The sequence below is a fragment of the Hyla sarda genome, chromosome 9 (genome assembly GCF_029499605.1).
Source record: "Hyla sarda isolate aHylSar1 chromosome 9, aHylSar1.hap1, whole genome shotgun sequence".
NCBI lineage: Eukaryota > Metazoa > Chordata > Amphibia > Anura > Hylidae > Hyla > Hyla sarda.
In genome coordinates, this window is record NC_079197.1 from 60,744,434 (window position 1) to 60,765,514 (window position 21,081).

At 46.4% G+C, this 21,081-nt stretch overlaps 1 protein-coding gene across 5 annotated transcripts in view; it reads left to right on the forward strand.

Moving 5' to 3' along the window:
• The window catches only part of LOC130291604 (ras-related GTP-binding protein A), a 1,042,086-nt gene that overhangs the window by 693,946 nt on the left and 327,059 nt on the right, over positions 1-21,081 (forward strand). For 4 of the 5 annotated variants that reach the window (XR_008847980.1, XM_056540559.1, XM_056540557.1 and 1 more), the window contains one exon: positions 20,342-20,494. The exons of the other annotated variant lie outside the window; for it this stretch is intronic. Coding sequence is in view for 3 of the 4 variants with exons in the window: in XM_056540559.1 (XP_056396534.1) it covers positions 20,342-20,494 (153 nt within the window). In the remaining variant the exon portion in view is untranslated. The remainder of the gene's footprint in view (positions 1-20,341; positions 20,495-21,081) is intronic. 5 annotated transcript variants of the gene reach the window in all.

Consider the following 21,081-nt stretch of genomic DNA (forward strand, 5'->3'; position numbering starts at 1 on the left):
CCCCACAGGGCTGATGTGGCCATGAGATGTAGGCGCCATGTATCCAGTGCCCTGATCAGCCATCGTTTCCAACTTGTGTTGTAAGAAATGAAGCAGTGGAATGATGTCGTCCATCCCGTAATCCTGGCGACTTACTAATAATGTGGCTTCCTCAAAGTGCCTGAGCAAACGGCAGGTGTCACGCTGCCACTGGTCCACATTGAAGTTACACAGAGGAGTACCCCTATCCGCTTTGATAATCAAGAAATCGCTGATGGCTTTTCTCTGTTCGTACAGTCGGTCCAACATATGGAGGGTGGAATTCCAACGTGTGGCAATAACACAAATCAGACTATGTTGGAGGATACCATTTTGACGCTGCAGCTCAAGAAGGGTGTGCTTTGCGGTGTACGAGTGGCTGAAGTTCATGCACAGTTTCCTTCCCATTGTTAGGATGTCTTGCAAATGGGAGGAACACTTCAGGAACTGCTTCACAACCAGATTGAACATGTGTGCCATGCAGGGCGCATGGCTCAGCCTTCCTAGTCACAGCACATGCAAGATGGTCTTCCAGTTGTCAGTCACCATTGTTCCCATTTCCAGTTTTCGTGGAGTAAGCCATGCTCTAATTTCTTTACGAATTACTTTTAGCAGTTCCTCCACTGTGTGACTCCGTTCACCAAGGCAAACCATGTGAAGAACAGCATGACACCGCCGTGCACTGCACACATGGTATGCTGAAGGGGCACCGAGACTTGTCTGGGCAGTGGAGGCTGAGGAGACGGTGGAGGATGAGGAGGCGGAGTCGCAGGACTAACGGCCTGAGAGCATGGAGGAGGAAGCGGCATGAACTGTCCAAGTTGGTGTTGTGGCTGTGCAGGAACCACATTCACCCAGTGAGCCATAAAGGACATGTATTGTCCCTGACCATAGTTACAGCTCCAGACGTCAATGCTGCCGTGTACTTTGGTACACACGGACAGGCTCAGGGACTTGCCCTCCTTTTCTTCCACAAAATTGTGCAGGGCTGGTACTGCCTTCTTCGCAAAGAAATGACGGCTTGGCTATCTCCACCTTGGCTCGGCACAAGCCATCAGTGCTCTGAAAGATGCAGAGTCCACCACCTGAAAAGGGAGGGACTGCAACACCAGCAACTTGGACAGGAGCACATTCAGTTTCTGCGCCATTGGATGCATGGGCGCATACTGTTGTCTCTTGGACATGGCTTCACCAATGGATTGCTGGCGGAATGGCTGACTAAAAGTAGAAGGAACAGGAGCATCTGGAGCGACAGAAGGAGGGTATGACACACAGCTCCCTTCAGCTGAGGTAGTGGAGCCTTGGCTGGCTGAAAGAGGGAGCGGCTTGCCACCTGGTGATGCAGCAGGCTGGAGCCACGTTTCTTCCAGGCTGCTTTATAATGGCAAAGCATATGTTGATGCAGGGCCGTGGTGCCAACATTGGGACCCTTGCCACGCTTCACCTTCTGCCAACATATCTTGCATGTGGCTATGCGAACCTCTTCCGGATACTTGATAAAAAACTGCCACACTGCCGAGTAGCTGATTTTCCCACCAACAGTCCTCACTAATTGACTGCTACTGCCACTGTCTCCAGGAACCCGTGGAGAAGGTAGGCTGCCGGGAAGGTAGGCTGTCGCGAAGCAGGTGGTCTCCCCGGGCACGTTTGGCTCCAGAATTTTCACTTCTGCCACCATGCTGACTGCCAATCATGCTTCCACCTTGCTGGCTCATCTGCTGCCTCACGGGCAACCTGTAACTCTCTTCTCCTGATGAAGATGAAACCCCTTCTGCACCCGGCTCCCAATTGCGATCGGCTTCCTCATCATCAACAAGTGTCTGCACATCACTGATGTCCTCTTCAGGTTCCTCAACAGTGTCTGCTTCAGGACCCTGAACCCTGGCAACACCGCCTCCCATGTCATTCTCCGTTTCACTACTTGCCCATCTAGCAGGGGAAGCGGCAGATGTCTCCTCCACTTCTTGGCTGTGCAGTAGTTGCTGACTGTCCTCTATTAGGTCATCCTCACTGAATAGTGGAGCAGAACCCACAGCATAAGACACTTCTGTAGGGGAGGGAACAGCATAGGACAGAGGCAATGGGAGGACAGGAACTGCTCCCGGGCCATGCCAACTGAGGGTTGTGTCTGAGGAACCCACCGGTTGTTGACATATCAGATGTCACTTGTGATGAAGTGGATGACCGTGTTAACCAATTGATGATGGCAGATGGGTTGCTGGTCGAGACACGACCGCTAGCTGATACCGGGACCTCAGGCCTTTCGCTTCAACTCCTGCTGCCAGTAGTCTGATGCGACCTCTGCCTAATGAATTTAGGCATCTGCCACTCATCTGTGCATGTCCTGGCACTTCTCCGCCTGACATACTTAGTGCGTATATGCGGGGAGTACAATACTCTTCACTACACTTAAAACAGTATTTGTCTAGAACAGCAGCAGGTGTTTACTTTTGACTTTCCTTTCACAGTATGTAGGCCCTTGACAGATTAACAGGTACAAAATAGTACCCTACTTAGATGTACATATGTGGCATGCACTTATAAGGGCAGGAAAATGTTCTACAGTACACGTAAGAAAGTATCTGAGTACAACTCCAGCTGGTGGGTACTTTTGCCTGGACTTTCACAGTATCTAGGCCCTTGACAGATTAACAGGTAAACAATAGAACACTACTTAGATGTACGTATGTGGTATGCACTTATGAGGGCAGAAAAATGCGCTACAGTACACTTATAAAAGTATCTGAGTAGAAACACCAGCCGGTGAGTACTTTTGCCTCGACTTTCAAAGTATCTAGGCCCTTGACAGATTAACAAGTACAAAATGGTATACTACTTAGATGTAGGTATGTGGTATGCACTTATGAGGGCAGAAAAATGCGCTAAAGTACACGTAACTGTTACGCCAAGCACTCCGGGTCCCTGCTCCTCCCCGGAGCACTCCTGGCGTTCTTCTCTGTGCAGCGCCCCGGTCAGACCCGCTAACCGGGAGCGCTGCACTGGTGTCACTGGCGGGGATGCGATCCGCCGAGCGGGACGCGCCCGCCCGCGGGTCGCATCCCAATCTTCTCACCTGCCCCGTCCTCTTGCTGTTCTGTCCCGGCTCTCTAGGGCGCGCGCGTGCCGGCTCTCTGAAATTTAAAGGGCCAGTGCACCATTAATTGGTGCCTGGCCCAATCAGTACCTATACCTGCGCCTTTGTGTATATAAACCCACTTCCCCTTCCTGTCCTTACCAGATCTTGTTGCCTTGTGCCCTGTGAAAGCCTTTAGTGTGTTCCCAAGCCTGTGTACTCAGAACTTATACTGTGGCCCCTGACTACGACTCTTGCGGCCTGCCCTGACCTTCTGCTACATCCGACCTTGCTCTTGCCTTGTCCCTGTGTACCGCGCCTGTCTCAGCTGTCAGCTGGGGTTGAGTCGCTATCGGGTGGAACGACCTGGGGGTTACCTGCCGCTGCAAGTCCATCCTGCTTTGCGGCGGGCTCTGGTGAAAACCAGTAACCCCTCAAATTCCGTTCCCCTGGTACGGCCCACGCCATCACCACACTGACAAAGAGGATCCACCACCAGTGTCCTCACTGCATACCAGTCTGGATCCTGATAGTAGATCCGGCCATGGATCCCGCTGCCTAGTGTCGCTGACCTAACCACGGTGGTCGCCCAGCAATCCCAAAAGATTGCTCAACAAGGACGGCAGCTGACTCAACTGACCGTCATGCTGCAACAGCTCCTGCCGCAACTTCAGCAATCATTTCCTCCGCCAGCTCCTGCATCTCCTCTGCACCGAGTGGCTGCTCCCAGCTTCCGCCTGTCTCTACTGGACAAGTTTGATGGGGACTCTAAACAGTGCCGTGGATTCCTGTCCCAGTGTTCCCTACACTTGGAGATGATCTCGGACCAATTCCCCACTGAACGGTCTAAGGTGGCTTTCGTGGTCCGTCTACTGTCTGGAAAGGCACTCTATTACCTCACAAAGGTGAGACGACTCTTGGTGTGAATTTTGCTTATCCACGTCTGACTGTGCCTGTGCAAATTTCTCCTTCCGCCAACTCCTCCTTCTCAGCTGTGGCCTTCTTGGACTCCGGTTCTGCAGGAAATTTTATTTTGGACTCTTTTGTTAATAGGTTCAGCATCCCAGTGACTAGTCTCGTCAAGCCGCTCTACATTTCTTCTGTCAACGGAGAAAAATTGGACTGCACTGTGCGCTACCGCACAGAACCCCTGCTTATGAGCATTGGACTGCATCATGAAAAAATGTAATTTCTTGTTCTGCCCAACTGCACCTCTGAAGTCCTTCTCGGTCTGCCAAGGCGCCAACGTCATGCTCCTACCCTTGACTGGACCACCAGGGAGATCAAAAGTTGGGGTCCCTCTTGTCTCAAACGATGCCTCACGTCTGCTTCCACTTGTCAAACCCCTGTGGCTCCACCTATACCGGGTCTTCCCAAGGCCTACCAGGACTTTGCTGATGTTTTCTGCAAAAAGCAAGCAGAGATCTTACCACCTCATAGACCTTATGACTGCCCCATTGACCTCCTTCCTGGTACCACTCCACCCCGGGGCAGGATTTACCCTCTGTCTGCCCCAGAGACTCAAGCCATGTCCGACTATATCCAGGAGAACCTAAAGAGAGGTTTTATTTGGAAGTCCTCATCCCCTGCTGGAGCGGGGTTCTTCTTTGTCTCTAAAAATGATGGATCCTTACGACCATGCATTAACTACCGCGGTTTAAATAAAATCACCATCAAAAACTGCTATCCCCTGCCTTTGATCTCTGAACTCTTTGACCATCTTCGTGGCACCAATATTTTCACTAAATTGGACTTAAGAGGCACATATAATCTTATTCGCATCAGGAAAGGTGATGAGTGGAAGACCGCGTTCAATACTAGAGAAGGACATTTCGAATATCTAGTTATGCCCTTTGGGCTCTGCAATGCCCCTGCTGTCTTCCAGGACTTCGTTAATGAGATATTTCGGGACTTATTATATACCTGTGTTGTGGTTTACCTGGACGACATCTTGATTTTCTCCTCTAACCTGGAGGAACACCGTCGTCATGTCTGTCTAGTGCTCCAAAGACTTCGTGAAAACCACCTGTATGCTAAAATGGAAAAATGTCTCTTTGAATGCAACAGTCTTCCTTTCCTAGGTTACCTAGTCTCTGGCCAAGGGCTTCAAATGGATCCAGATAAACTGTCAGCGGTTTTGGATTGGCCACACCCTTCTGGACTCCTTGCTATCCAACGCTTTCTGGGATTTGCCAACTATTACCAACAGTTTATTCCCCATTTCTCCACCATTGTGGCCCCTATTGTGGCCCTGACCAGGAAGAATGCCAACCCTAAGTCATGGCCTCCTCAAGCTGATGAGGCCTTCAATCATCTCAAAACTGCCTTCGCTTCTGCCCCAGTGCTGTCCAGACCAGATCCATCGAAACCTTTCTTTCTGGAAGTTGACGCTTCCTCAGTCGGAGCCGGAGCCATACTTCTCCAAAAAAAACTCTACCGAACGTAACATTACTTGTGGTTTCTTCTCTAAAACTTTCTCTCCGGCAGAAAAGAATTACTCCATTGGAGATCGTGAACTTCTAGCCATCAAGTTAGCACTCGAAGAGTGGAGGCATCTATTGGAGGGTTCCAAACACCCCATTGTCATTTACACTGACCACAAGAATCTGTCTTACCTCCAGTCTGCTCAGCGTCTGAATCCTCACCAGGCTAGGTGGTTGTTTTTTGCCCGCTTCAACTTCGAGATATACTTCCGTCCCGCAGACAAAAATGTCAGAGCTGACGCTCTTTCACGTTCCTCTGATGCCACCGAATCTGAAGCCCCTCTGCAGCATATCGCACTGCCTGAGTGCCTGGTCTCCTCTGCTCCAGCTTCACTGGGACAAACTCCCCCTGGAAAGACTTTTGTTCCTCCACGCCTTCGCCTCAAGATCCTCAAATGGGGACATTCCTCTCACCTTGCTGACCATGCTGGCTTTAAAAAGTCCATCCAGCTTATTTCCCGTTTGTATTGGTGGCCTACACTAGAGGGTGACGTTACTGATTTCATTCGGGCCTGTACTATTTTTGCCCGGGATAAAACCCCTCGCCAGAAGCCTGCTGGACTCCTCCTTCCTTTACCCGTCCCCGAGCAACCATGGTCCAAAATTGCCATGGATTTTATTACGGATCTGCCCGTATCCCATGGCAACACCGTCATCTGGGTGGTCGTTGATTGTTTCTCCAAAATGGCACACTTCATTCCACTTCCAGGTCTTCCTTCTGCGCCACAATTGGCGAAGCAATTTTTTCTGCATATTTTTCGCCTTCACGGGCTTCCCACGCATATCGTCTCGGATAGAGGCGTTCAATTTGTGTCAAAATTTTGGAGAGCTCTCTGTATCCAAATAAAAATCAAATTACATTTCTCATCCTCCTATCACCCTCAATCCAATGGACAAGTAGAGAGAGTAAACCAGATTCTTGGTGACTATTTGCGACATTTTGTCTCCTCCCGCCAAGACGATTGGGTGGACCTTCTGCCCTGGGCTGAATTCTCGTACAATTTCAAAAATTCGGAATCCTCTGCCAAATCCCCGTTCTTTGTGGTGTACTGCCGTCACCCTCTGCCCCCCCTCCCCATTCCCACTTCTTCTGGACTGCCTGCTGTAGATGAAGTTAGCCGGGACTTCTATGTTATTCCTAACTCTTTCATGTTTCCCTTCTCAAACCTCTCGTTCTTAACCGCTTTTCCCCCAAGGTCACCGCTCCTGCTCCTGTCTCTGGCTCCTCTGATGTCTTCACGGTAAAGGAAATCCTCGCCTCCAAGGTAGTCAGAGGTAAAAAAAAATTTCTCGTAGACTGGGAGAATTGTGGCCCCGAAGAGACATCGTGGGAACCCGAGGATAATATCCTCGACAAGGAGCTCATCCATAGGTTCCTGGGCTCCAAAAAGAGGGTGAGACCAAAGGGGGGGGGGAGTACTGTTACGCTGAGCGCTCCGGGTCCCTGCTCCTCCCCGAAGCGCTCGCGGCGTTCATCTCCACGCAGACCCGCTGACCGGGAGCGCTGCACTAGTGTCACAGGCGGGGATGCGATCCGTGTAGCGGGACGCGCCCACCCGCGGGTCGCATCCCAATCTCCTCACCTGCCCCATCCTTTGTCTGCTCAGTCCCGGCACGCGCGGCCCCGCTCTCCAGGACCCGCGCATGACGGCTCTCTAAGATTAAAGGGCCAGTGCGCCATTGATTGGTGCTTGGCCCAATCAGTACCTGCACCTGTACCTTGCCTATATAAACCCACTTCCCCTTCCTGTACTTGCTGGATGTTTTTGCCTTGTGCCCTGTGAAAGCGTTTAGTGTGTTCCCAAGCCTGTGTACCCAGACCTTCTGCTGTTGCCCCTGACTACGACTCTTGCTGCCTGCCCTGACCTTCTGCTACGTCCGACCTTGCTCTTGCCTTGTCCCTGTGTACCACGCCTGTCTCAGCTGTCAGCTGGGGTTGAGTCGCTATTGGGTGGAATGACCTGGGGGTTACCTGCCGCTGCAAGTCCATCCCGCTTTGCGGCGGGTTCTGGTGAAAACCAGTAACCCCTTAGACTCCGTTCCCCTGGTACGGCCCACATCATCACCCCACTGACACAGAGGATCCACCACCAGTGTCCTCTCTGCATACCCATCCGGATCCTGACAGCGTAAAATGCTCTGCGGGCGCACAACAAGGCTCAGGAGTGAGAGCGCACCATGTACATTTGAGGCCTAAATTGGTGCTTTGCACAGGGGTGGCTGGTTTTACAGCGGTTCTGACATAAACGCAAAAAAATAAATACCCACATGTGATCCCATTTTTTAAACTACACCCCTCACGTAATGTAATAAGGGGTACAGTGAGCATTTTCGCCCCACAGGTGTCTGACAGATTTTTTGAACAGTGGTCCGTGAAAATGAAAAATTTTATTTTTAATTTGCACAGCCCACTGTTCCAAAGATCTGTTAAACGCCAGTGGGGTGTAAATACTCATTGCACCCCTTATTAAATTCTGTGAGGGATGTAGTTTACAATATAGGGTCACATGTGGGGGTCCACTGTTCTGGCACCACGGGGGGCTTTGTAAATGCACATGGCCCCTGACTTCCATTCCAAACAATTTTTTTCCCACAAGCTCAATGGCGCTCCTTCTCTTCTGAGCATTGTAGTGCGCCAGCAGAGCACTTGACGTCCACACATGGGGTATTTCCATACTCAGTATTTTACATATGCAAAAGTCGTGAAGCCCCTGTGGGTTATTAAGGCTCGCTTTATTCCTTGTTATGTTCCTCAAGGGGTCTAGTTTCCAAAATGGTATGCCATTCCTAAATCTTCCTAAATGCGACATGCCCCCCGAGCAAAATTTGCTCTCAAAAAGCACAATATATCTCCTTCTCTTCTGAGCATTGTAGTTCGCCCGTAGTGCACTTCAGGTCAACTTATGGGGTACCTCCATACTCAGAAGAGATGGGGTTACAAATTTTGGGGGGTATTTTCTGCTATTAACCCTTACAAAAATGTGAAATTTGGGGGAAACACACATTTTAGTGAAAAAAAAAGAAACTTTTTTTACATATGCAAAAGTCGTGAAACACCTGTGGGGTATTAAGGCTCACTTAATTCCTTGTTTCGTTCTTCAAGGGGTCTAGTTTTCAAAATGGTATGGCATGTGTTTTTTTTGTTGCTGTTCTGGCACCATAGGGGCTTCTTAAATACAACATGCCCCCCAAAAACTATTTCAGAAAAACGTACTCTCCAAAATCCCCTTGTTGCTCCTTCGCTTCTGAGCCCTCTACTGCGCCCACCGAACAATTTACATAGACATATGAGGTATGTGCTTACTCGAGAGAAATTGGGCTACAAATATAAATATAAATTTTCTCCTTTTACCCCTTGTAAAAATTCAAAAATTGGGTCTACAAGAACATGCGAGAGTAAAAAATGAAGATTGTGAATTTTCTCCTTCACTTTGCTGCTATTCCTGTGAAACACCTAAAGGGTTAAAATGCTGACTGAATGTCATTTTGAATACTTTGGGGGGTGCAGTTTTTATAATGGGGTAATTTGTGGGGTATTTCTAATATGAAGACCCTTCAAATCCATTTCAAACCTGAACTGGATCCCTGAAAAATAGTGAGTTTGAAAATTTTGTGAAAAATTGGAAAACTGCTGCTGAACTTTGAAGCCCTCTGGTGTCTTCCAAAAGTAAAAACACATCAATTTTATGATGCAAACATAAAGTAGACATATTTTATATGTGAATCAAACATTTTTTTATTTGGAATATCCATTTTCCTTACAAGCAGAGAGCTTCAAAGTTAGAAAAATGCTAAATTTTCTAATTTTTCATCAAATTTGGGGATTTTTCACCAAGAAAGGATGCAAGTTACCACAAAATTGTACCACTATGTTAAATTAGAATATGTCACGAAAAAACAATCTCAGAATCTGAATGATAACTAAAAGCATTCCAGAGTTATTAATGTTTAAAGTGACAGTGGTCAGATGTGCAAAAAACGCTCTGGTCCTAAGGTGTAAAATGGCCTGGTCCTTAAGGGGTTAAAGGTCACTAGGAAGGGAGCATAATTTTAATGTATAATTGAGAGACAGAGGGCGAAACTTGAATGCCCAGGTACGTAGTGCTATCTGTCTCCAGTCTAGAGGGTACTTATTTTTTAGGGTTTGCAAAGTTACAGTGTCTAGATGTATTGGCAAGGCCTGGGTTTTAGTGGTGTTCAATTTGTAATAAGAGACCACAATATATTGTTCAATAACCTCAAAACCCCCGCCAGGGAATGTTCTGGTTCCTCCAGAGTTAGGATTACGTCATCTGCATACATAGATATGAGATGAGTATGGGAGGCTAGTTGTATTCCCTGTACCTGAGAATTGAGTTTCAACAATAAGGCCAAAGGTTCGATACATAAAATGAACATTAAAAATGAACATGCGATAGTGGACATCCCTGGCGGGTGCTGTTGCCCGAAGAGAAGCCAGTCGACAGGGTTCCGCTAATAATTACTTTTGTGTTGGGACTGGAGTATATCGCTTTTACTGCTGTCAATATGGGGCCCGTAAATCCTAATTTTGCCAAAACCGCTAATGCAAAAGACCAATTTAAGCGGTCGAATGTCTTTTCAGCATCCAATGCAAGGTGGACCGAAGGGATCGAGTTTTTATCTAGGTAATGTACTAAGTTGAATATGCGTCGGGTGTTTTCATAGGCCTGTCTACCCTTGATGAATCCTACTTTGTCCACTGAAACCAGGCTAGGTAGTATAGGGGCTAGTCTGTTTGTCAGTAGGGAAGCATACATTTTGATTCTGACTAAAGTTACTGGGCCTATCCGGGACCTTGTCCTTTTTAGGGAGGGCAACTATCAATGCCTCCTGATTCTCCCTGGGCAAGAGGCCAGTCTGCATGGCCTCATTAAAAAAATTGGATGCATAGGGTGTCAGTATGTGCGAAAAAGATTTGTAATAGCAAGCTGTTAGGCCATTAGGGCCAGGAGATTTGCCCGCAGGTAGCCCTTTTATGACTTTGGAGACTTCTATCAGAGTGATGGCTGCATTCAACATGTGTAAATGAAATTCCGTTAGAGAAGGAAGTGTTTGGAGAAACGATGCGATGTCTGCGGATGTCGGCTGAGGGATCTGATGATCTTGGTCTAGATTATATAAAGACGCATAATACTTCATAAAGCTATTAGCAATATCTTTAGGAGAATAGAGTTTGTGAGTAAGTGAAGGGTCCCATATGTAAGGAATCTTAGCTTTTACATGTTTACGTTTAAGTCTGTTCGCTAACACTTTACCTGTTTTGTTGTCAAACTGGTAATATTGGGCCTTCAATTTATGCATTTGCCTTGCGTATTGGTCAAGAAGTAGGGTATGAATAGATTCCCTGATTTCTTTAAGTTTCCAGGCATTTTTTTATTTAAGTTCTCCACTGTTCTTTGTTCAGCTAACAAGATCCAGCTTTTTAGATCTTTCTTTCTTCACTATGTGGCCGAGTTAAATGAGGGACCCCCTGATAACCGCATTGTGGGCATTCCAAACTGTATGGTGGGGTATGCCTGTCTGCGCATTTAGAGCAAAATATTGGGTTAGATCTAAGGGGAGCAGATCTCGATACTTTGTGTGTCGTAATAAATATTCATTGCTACGCCATAAGTGTGTATTCGTGGAGGCTAGGCGTTCATTGAGTAATAGTGTAATAGGCGTATGGTCTGACCACTTAAAGGACTCTATGGTCGAAGACTGTACCATATCTAGCAGAGACCTACTCACAAGGAACAAGTCAATGCGGAAGTAACTATTTGAGGGGATAGCATGAAAGGAGAAATCCCTTTCCCCCGCATGTAGGAGGTGCCACACATCATATATATCCTCCTCATGTATGAGACTGTATTGAAAATGGGCGACCCCTACTGTTTGAAGATGTATCCATTTGCAAATCAGGGACTGCATTAAAGTTCCCAGTTACTATCAGATGACCCTGGGCATGTTTGCGGACAATGCGGAACAATTTCCTCAAAAAATTCAATTGGCCCCTATTCGGAGCATATAAAGTTGCAATTGAATATACAACATTATTAATATTACACACCAGGATTACAAATCTACCCATTGGGTCAGAGATCTCAGACAGTAATTTGAATGCTAAGATATCCCTGACCGCAATGAGTACTCCCCTTGCTTTCATGAGGAAGTGTGAATGAAACACATGAGGAAAAGGTTTATGCCTAACCCTGAAAGCATCTGTAACGCTGAGCGCTCCGTCCTCTGCTCCTGGACCGGAGCGCTTACCGCGTTTGTCCCCGCTGAGTGCCCCGGTCAGACTCTCTGACCGGGGACACTCCGCTTCTGTCACCGGCAGGGATGCGGTCCGCGCTGCGGGCTGTCCCCGTGTGCGGCCCGCGGCCCATCCTTACTTACCGGCACCCGCTCTGGCTCTCTCCTCTGTTCCCATGTCATGTGGTTCCCGGCGCGCACATCCCTGCACTATAGGGAGCACGTGCGCGCCAGCTGTGTAAAATTTAAAGGGCCAGTGCACCATTGATTGGTGCCTGGTCCAATCCATGTCCTCTGCTCCTATAAATGTACCCTGCCCCTTCCTGCCCTTGCCGGATCTTTGTGTTGCCTCAGTGCCCAAGAGAAAGCGTTTATTGTGTATTCCTTGCCCATTGCTGAACCCGTTGCTAATGACTACCGCCTCGGAACCTGTGCTGCCTGCCCTGACCTTTTGCTACGTTTGACTACGCCTCTGCCTGTCCCTTCTGTGCTTCGCCTGTCTCAGCAGTCAGTGAGGTTGAGCCGCTACCGGGGGACACGACCTGGTAGTTACCGCCGCAGCAAGACCATCCCGCTTTGTAAAAACCAGTAACTACTTAGAACCGATCCTCTGGTACGGTCCATTACGATCCCTCACTGACACAGAGGATCCACTACCAGTACCACTTCCTGCTACCAGTCCGGATCCTTGCTGCATCCTCACGCAACAAGTGCATCTCTTGAACACATACTATATCACAAGCCAACTGTTTGGCTTCCGCCCATAAATAAGAACGCTTCTGCAGGGCATTCAGTCCATTCACATTAATAGATATGACCTTTATAGGCATATTGAATCCGGGAAGTGCTAGAGACAGGACCTCAGGAGAGCCGGTTCAAGATGTACTATGCTGAGATGAGAGCAAAACATTCTTGCAGGGTTCACAGCACCTGAAAAGGAAGAGAAGAGGTAGGGAAGGGGAGAAACACAATGGGACAGACAAGAAAAAAGAGGCATTCCAACGCCTGATGAACTGGGTGAGATCAGAAATGGGCGATGAATATCTTCATCTGGTGTGGGGGGGGGGTGAACAAACAGTCCTCTGTATGCGGGCTGAGACTTGAAAGTCCGAGTCCAAACTAGGCAGTCCTCAACGTTGACCCTGTTTCTTATTACCAGCTACTTGCCAGTCTGGTCTTATTCTGTCCGGAAGAGATGGCGACTTGGGATCAGGGACCTGAACTGTGATTCCCCAAGCCTCCAATTGCTTCACTCCGTGTTCCAAGGAGAAGATCACATGCATCTTCTCGTTTCGGTACACAAGCAGGCAGGTCGGAAACCCCCACTTATAAAGAATGTGGCGATCACGTAGTGCTGCTGTTATGGGTGCAAGATTCCTGCAGAGCTGTAAGGTTTCCGCTGATAGATCCGTATATAATGCTATTTTGCGGAATCATTCCAGAACATTAGAGCGATCTCTGGATTTCACCATGAGGGCCTCTTTTATATGGAAAAAGTGCACTTTTGCCAGCACATCTCTTGGTATGTCTTCAGCTAGGTATCTGTCTGGGGACACGGTGTGCTCTATCCAGGAGCAGCTCATTCCGAGACGCCTCAGGTAGGAAGCATTTCATCAGAGAAGTAAGGTATTCGTTAAGTTCTTTGGGTGTAATAGACTCGGGGATGCCCCGGAACTTCACATTATTCCTCCGAGATCTGTCTTCGATATCTGCGACTTTTGCTCGCAGCGCTGTGACGTCAGACTCTAGATCATAGTGTGAGTCTATGAGGTCATTGTGCGATTTAACAAGTACAGCCATTTTAGATTCGGTATGCGCTACCCTGCTTTCCACCTCAGTTATGGCTGAGCGAAGAGATTGCAGCGTATGGAGTAAATTATTTGTTATAGATTTATTCAATAATAACAGCATGCGTTTCAATGAAACCTCCGTTACAGGCACCTCCAAGGCAGGTACTGTGTTAAAGAACTCCTCTCTCGGCCTCCACAAGGGGGTTAGAGTCCTCTGCCTCCTCATTGCTTTCCAAGCGTGGTCTTTGTTTGAGGGGGCTGCTTGTTGCTGAGAACGTGGATGAAGGAGCAAAGGCGCCATGTTGAACTGACAGGGCACCTTTTTTAGTCGGGCTGGTATCAAGGGAGACCGAGGCAGTTGTAATATCATCTGCCAAAAACCTCTGTCCCGAGTGGTAAAGACAGGCTGCGTCTGACCTGAACAGGGGAATCTCGTTTGCCTGACCTGGTGTCGGAGGCTCCGCTCATTCTGAGGCGCGAGGAGGACACTGCCGCGCCATCTTGTGAGGACCTGGGCTGCGGCGGTGCATAGAAGTCGGTAATCTTGCAGGGCTTGTGACCCGATTTCCCCCCTCCTCCGGGTATACTTACATTATATGCAGTAGGTGTTCCGATGACTGGAAGTGCCGAAAGGATGGTAGGCAGTGCTGTGTTACTGGGTTTAAATCGGTGTAACGGTCGCTTGCTGCAGGAGCTCTGACATCAGGCAGCGATCTCACTCCCCGGCCAGACCACGCCCCCAAAGGAACCTCTATTCTCATGATCAGTTGCGGTCCCAGGGGTCAGGTCTCACTGATCAGATATTCTGTTTATAGGTTATGCCTTTGGTGTACCAATCCCAGATTGGACCAAAAGACCCTCCCAATTCCACACACTGCTTCCCATGGCCTTCTATCTCATACTCATATACTTTTCTGTATGACCAACTATCTCACATATACTGCTCCGTATTATCCCCTATCTCACATATACTGCTCCGTATTATCCCCTATCTCACATATACTGCTCCGTATGACCCCCTATGTCACATATACTGTTTTGTATGACCCCATATCTCACATATACTGCTCTGTATGACCCCCTATGTCACATATACTGCTCCTCATGACCCCCCTAGCTCATATATACTGCTGTGTATGACCCCCTATTTCACATATACTACTCTGTATGACCCCCTATCTCACATATACTGCTCCGGATGACCTACTATCTCACATATACTGTTCTGTATGACCCCCTATCACATATACTGCTCCCTATGACCCCCTAGTACATATATACTGCTCCCTATGACCCCTATCACATATATGCTGCTCCCTATGACACCCTATCACATATATACTGCTTCCTATGACTCCCTATCACATATATACTGCTCCCTATGACCCCCTATCACATATATACTGCTCCCTATGACCCCCTATCTCACATATACTGCTCCCTATAGCCCCCTTCTACACATATACTTTTCTCTATCTCACATTATGCACTGTTTCCTATACTACCCATATACTGCTACCTATACCCCCCATATATTGCTAACTTTACCCCCTATATACGTTATATGCCCCCTCATCACATGTACTGGTCTCCCCACCTTCTTCACAGCCCTCTCCCCCCATGCCTCCCTATTACCTCCTCCTCTTTGTACACTGTATGGTAAAGGACCTGCAATGACATAATCAGGAAGGTCCTTTACCATACAGTGTAAGTGTCTGTGGGTACTCTGAAGCCCTGGCTCCCACAGGGCACTCTCACTTTACTGTAGTTTGACGTGATTTTACCGCGATTTTGCCCAAACCGTGGCAAAATACAGTAATGTGCCTTTGGTTATATAAGTGTTATGGGGGCCCTTTTGCACATGGGGGCCCTGGGCAATTCCCCAGTTGCTTCCCCCCAACACCGGCCCTGGCAAGGACCCTTCATTATGTTCAAGCTACAGGCCAATATCCCTGCTTAATGTAGATTTAAAGTTTTTCTCAAAAATTCTGGCTGACTGCCATGACCCTTATCTCACTGTTAATGTACCAATTAAACGCACAAATATGGGGGGTATGGGTTACCCCTAACCAAAGAATATGCAATACCCCGGCAACGTAAGGTACTGTATAAACCCCCTATATCGAAGTATGGCAAGTAGGGTGTAAACTCCTAATGCTAATTAATAGAAAAAAAACTGAAAATGGCTCCCAGAAAAAGGCTGGACATTCCGAAACGCGCGTTGGGGTGACGTATCCCAGACCCTGTGGCTGTTGTTCAACTCCTTGCTCTAGCACTTGTACTTTTACTGGTCAGTGGCTTAATCCCTGCACTTTATCTTTTCACATGCATTATCCATTTACTTAGTCACTTTAGAGCCTGCATTGCATGTCAGGTACATTATTGTCCAGTATACTATTATTAATTGCATGGAAGCATAATATGTTTATTAGGGTAATATCCCTGCTTCATACCTTATGTATGATTTTCTGAGGTATTATTAAAATTAGTAGAACACAATTGCTTTATTATGAGCCTCAATTTGATTCCTTATGTCTCTACCCATTCTGTTCCAGCAGTGCTCCTGTCCACCAACACAGAAAAGTCCTTCGACCGAATTCACTGGTCCTTTTTATTTGGTATTCTTAAATATGTGGGCCCCAATATGCGGCGGTGGATAGGCGCATTGTATTCCACACTTACAGCCGTGGTATAAGTAAATACAGTATACTCCAAATCTTTTCCAATCACGAATGGAACCCAACAAGGTTGCCCCCTTTCCCCTTTGATTTTCATTTTGGTCTTAGAACCATTCTTACAATTGGTGAGAAAAAACAAGGATATTATGGGGTTTACCGTTGGGCCGATGGAACATAAAGTGGCTGCATATGCAGATGATCTTTTGTTTTCCATAACAAACCATATTATTTATTTGCCCAACCTCATAACGGAGATTACAAAAGATATAACATTATTTTATTTATAAAGTTCACTTTCAAAAGTCGGAGGCAATGAACATCTCTTGTCCTGCTGAAGTAGTCTCCTCTCTCTCTCTTACGCTCTCCCATTCCGGTGGACTGCTCCTACCTTAAAATACTTGGGGATTTCTCTTACCCCTAAAATTGCAGGTATTTTTGAAGCTGATTTTATTCAGACTTAAAGCAGTGGCAAAAGGGGTAGTTCACATGGTTTAGAAGGTGCTCAATATTCAAAATGAATGTCCTACCTCGTCTTCTGTACTTGTTTCAGATCCTACCGATATCTCTACCACAATCGTTCTTTTCTTCTACAGCATCACTGTTTTTTAAATTTATTTGGGCAAATAGACCTGTCTGGCTTTCACGTAGTCTTCTTTACAGAACGAAAACAGAAGGAGGTTTGGGAGTCCCGAACCTATTTAATTACTATGTGGCAATACACCTGACCTGAGTAATTGATTGGCACTGGCACTTGGCTACTAAACTTTGGGTGTCTCTTGAGGACTCTGTCACTGCTGCCCTTGGTGGTATGTCTGATTATACCTTCCAGAAAGGGACCCATCAACCACCAGCCTCTAATCTCCACTACGCTTAAAATCTTTGAAAAATTTGTGCGGGGGATCATATGGTCCATTCCCTTCACCACTGTATCCAATTTTAGGAAACCCAAAATTTACAACAGTCCTGCAAGATCTCTGTTTCAAACAATGGGCTGCCTTTAGTGGGCACCGGGCAAGAGATTTTATTTAAGAGGGTGCATGGCTTCCTATCTCATAGATGGTCACCATGGGAACACCAAGGGCACTAGGTTAATAACATAATAAGATAGTACATAAGGTTGAAAAAAGACCAGAGTCTATCAAGTTCAACCTATAACCTCAATGAGTCCCTACTGAGTTGATCCAGAGGAAGGCAAAAGGTTTCTGGAGAGCCCTCCAGCGTCAACTCTACTTCCTTTCTCTGCCATCTCCCGTACTTTTTCTCACAAAGAAACACCCTTTGAAGCACTTTTCTCTGGGACAGGGTCTGTCAGGCATGTCCTCTCAAAAATGTATGCAATATTGAATCTCTCACCAGAAATGATAGATCCTGCATATGTAGCAACAACAGTCAATTTTCAGCAACTCAGTGAAAAAACGTATGTAGATGGGCTCACACTCCGTCTATCGATTGTAGGTATCAGGAAGCAGGATACAAAACCCTTACACGCTGGTATTGGGTTCCCACCCGGTTAGATAAGATGTATCCATCAATATCCCCTACCTGCTAAAGAAAGTGTAGCCAAATATGTACAATTCTACATATTTTCTGGGAGGGTCCTGTCTTGAGTAAGTTCTGGAGGGAGGTTTACCAAGTAACATCACAGTTTACAGACTATACAGTTCCATGTTCTCCAATCTTTTCTTCCCTTCCCCTTTCTGAAATACCGGTTAAAACATATAAAGTGTCTCTCCTCCGCCATTTGGTGAATGCTGCGAGAGCATGCATTCTCCAGCTTTGGAAGTGCTCCACGACTTTGGCATTATGGCTCCAGAAGGTGGAGGAAATACAACAAATCGAGGATTTGACAGCTCACCCATGTGGGCCGGACAGCAGTTTCAGAAGACTTGGGAGCAATGGACCAGATTTCAGGAAACAACAGAATATAGAGCCCTTAGATTTAAACAAGAGGTTAGTGTTTTGGATTAGACTGGGACCGTTTAATAACAGTTCCCACCTTCCTCCTATGCTCCCCCTAGTTTTTCTTCTACTTTTTTTATTTTATTTTATTTAACATGGGTTAGAGAATTGTTAATTGTCATTTTCTTAATTTAATTGTTAGAACTGTGAAGAAAAAGAAGAATGTTTAGTTTTTCTTATATAAAGGGGGTATTAATACCTCCTTTTTGTGTTTTGTGCTTCTCTTATTTGTGTTTGTTTTGAAAATTTGGGGAAAAATTAAGAAATAAATAAAAAAATAATTTTTTTCTGGATGCAAATAGGAGACAGAGACAAGGAGCTGTTTGGACGGCTTAGTTTTCAAGCTGTGTCTGCCACATGGAGATAACACCGCACCTACCTGCCTGGTCAATATCCAAATGATTTTGCAAATAACCCATCAGTGTTACCAACAAAACCATGCAACCATTGGTCACCACATGTAGCAGCTGCAAGGTAGGAATGCACCCTAAGGCTATGGTCACACGGCAGAATTGCGTAATCCCGCTGAAATTCTGTTCTGCAAAGCCTGCAGTGTAATTTTGGAGTAATTGTGCAATTCTGTCAGAATTCATGTGGAATTCTGCCATGAAAATTAGCTTTGTGAATGGGACAGTGGAATCCGTGCCTTTCTATAGTGGTGTTGCTGGTGATACTGGTTTGTGTATAGTGGTTTTATTTAGTAAGGTAGTATTAACCATACAGGATATTGTCATGTATAAAAAGAGGCATGGACTCGAGGGACAGGGACATAATACTCCCCCTTTATAAAGCATTGGTACGGCCTCACCAGGAATATGCTGTTCAGTTTTGGGCACAAGTCCATAAAAGGGACACTGTGGAGCTGGAAAGGGTGCAGAGACATGCGACTAAATTAATATGGGGCACTGAACATCTTAGCTATGAGGAGCGATTGAAGGAGTTACAATTGTTTAGTCTTGAGAAGAGACGTTTAAGGGGGGGGGGGGATATGATAAATGTATATAAGTATATAACTGTTCCAGGTTAAACCCCCCCCCAAAGGACAAGGGGGCACTCCCTCCGTCTGGAGAAGAAAATGTTTAGTCTCAAGGGGAGACGCGCCTTCTTTACCATAAGAACTGTGAACTTATGGAACAGTCTACCTCAGGAACTGGTCACAGCAGGAAAAATTAACAGCTTTAAAACAAGGCTAGATATATTCCTGGTACAGAATAACATTAATGCTTATGAAGAAATATAAAATCCCATCCCTTCCCCAATATCGCGCCAAAACCCTACCCTTCAATTCCCTGGTTGAACTTGATGATCTTTTTTCAACCGTACTATGTAACTATGTAACTATGTCACCTGGTATTCCTATATTGTGGTAATGGTAGTCATGGTGTGGTTCAATTATTTTTCCCTTTTATAGGGGTGTTATTTGTCTCTATATAGTGGTTATTTTATAATAACAGTATGATGGTATTAATCACTGCAGAAGTAATATGTCATCCTGGTGTGGAGGTAATATTTTATGTTTCTAAACCCTAACCCTTGAGAAAAGGGACCTCATGACTAAGTTTTTCCTAAGGCCTCACAAAGTCTAGAGCCACCTCTGGCTCTGCTCTGTAGAAAGCACAGCTCTCATGTCATTACGACATGAGAGCTGTATATATATTCCGCCGGCATATGCACTCTCGCCACAAAGCGGTGCGCACATGTGACTGGCGACTCCACGACACTAGGATGTGGAGTCTCTGAAGATGAATATGTAAATTTTTTGGGGGGAGGGGCGGCTTTGTAAGAAGATGGACAGAGGCAGGGCCGTCTCTAGTGCGCAGATGACTGAATATAGGCAAGGATCTTCTGGAGCCAAAATCCAAGAAACAACTCTCCAACAAAGTGAACGCTCTTTGGACTCCTGGTCACCCACACTATAACCCAGTTTTAGTGTGGGTTTAGTTTGGGTGATCAGGTGACAGTTTCCCTTTAATGCTATGCTTTTTTATTAACGATATGCTTGTTGCACCACCTATATCTTTAATGTAACACATATATTGTAAATGTAATTGAGCTTTTTTTTTGTTTTTCTTGATTGCCTCTTAGGTGAATATATTGTTATGACAACACACTTTCACCTAAAACGTAAGATTGGATATTTTGTCATTCAAACGTACCTCCCATGTATAATGACAGTTATCCTATCCCAAGTGTCATTTTGGCTGAACAGAGAGTCGGTGCCTGCAAGGACTGTGTTTGGTAAGTTAATTACTGTTATGAAATCTTTTATATGATACCTTTGAACTAGAAGCAGGGCAGGTGCAAGTGCCAGTCTACACACGCAAATGTGCATTGTAGTGTTCCCCTTTGCCCCTCCTCAACAAGATGTTGCAGTGTATCGTGGGTTGGATTGCCAGCACCTGGACAAGGCAGAGTAACCTACTCTGCATGAGCCGGTAAATAGTGCGAAAACCCAGAAAGTGTGTTTTTTTGGTGGGCGGAACAAGCTGGGCAGGCAGGGGGCAGTGAGATGACATAGGGAAAGCAGTAGATCACATGATAACCCAGGTCTATCAGGTGATTTGCTGCTTACTGTGTCAATCAAGCACAAAGAAACAAGGAAGTAAGCACTCCATAGAATAATATTGTTGAGCCCAGGGAGCCAATTATATATAAATTAAAACTGCTGCTCACCCTGGGTGGTTGTGTAGGCACAAACACAACAATGGGACAAGTATGTAAAAGAAGATGGTCGTCTGCTGCCCTACGGAGGATATGTGGTAGTGGATATAAGGCTTCAAAGGATCCTGGCTCACAGCGCTGATCTACCAAGCAGGAGGATATGC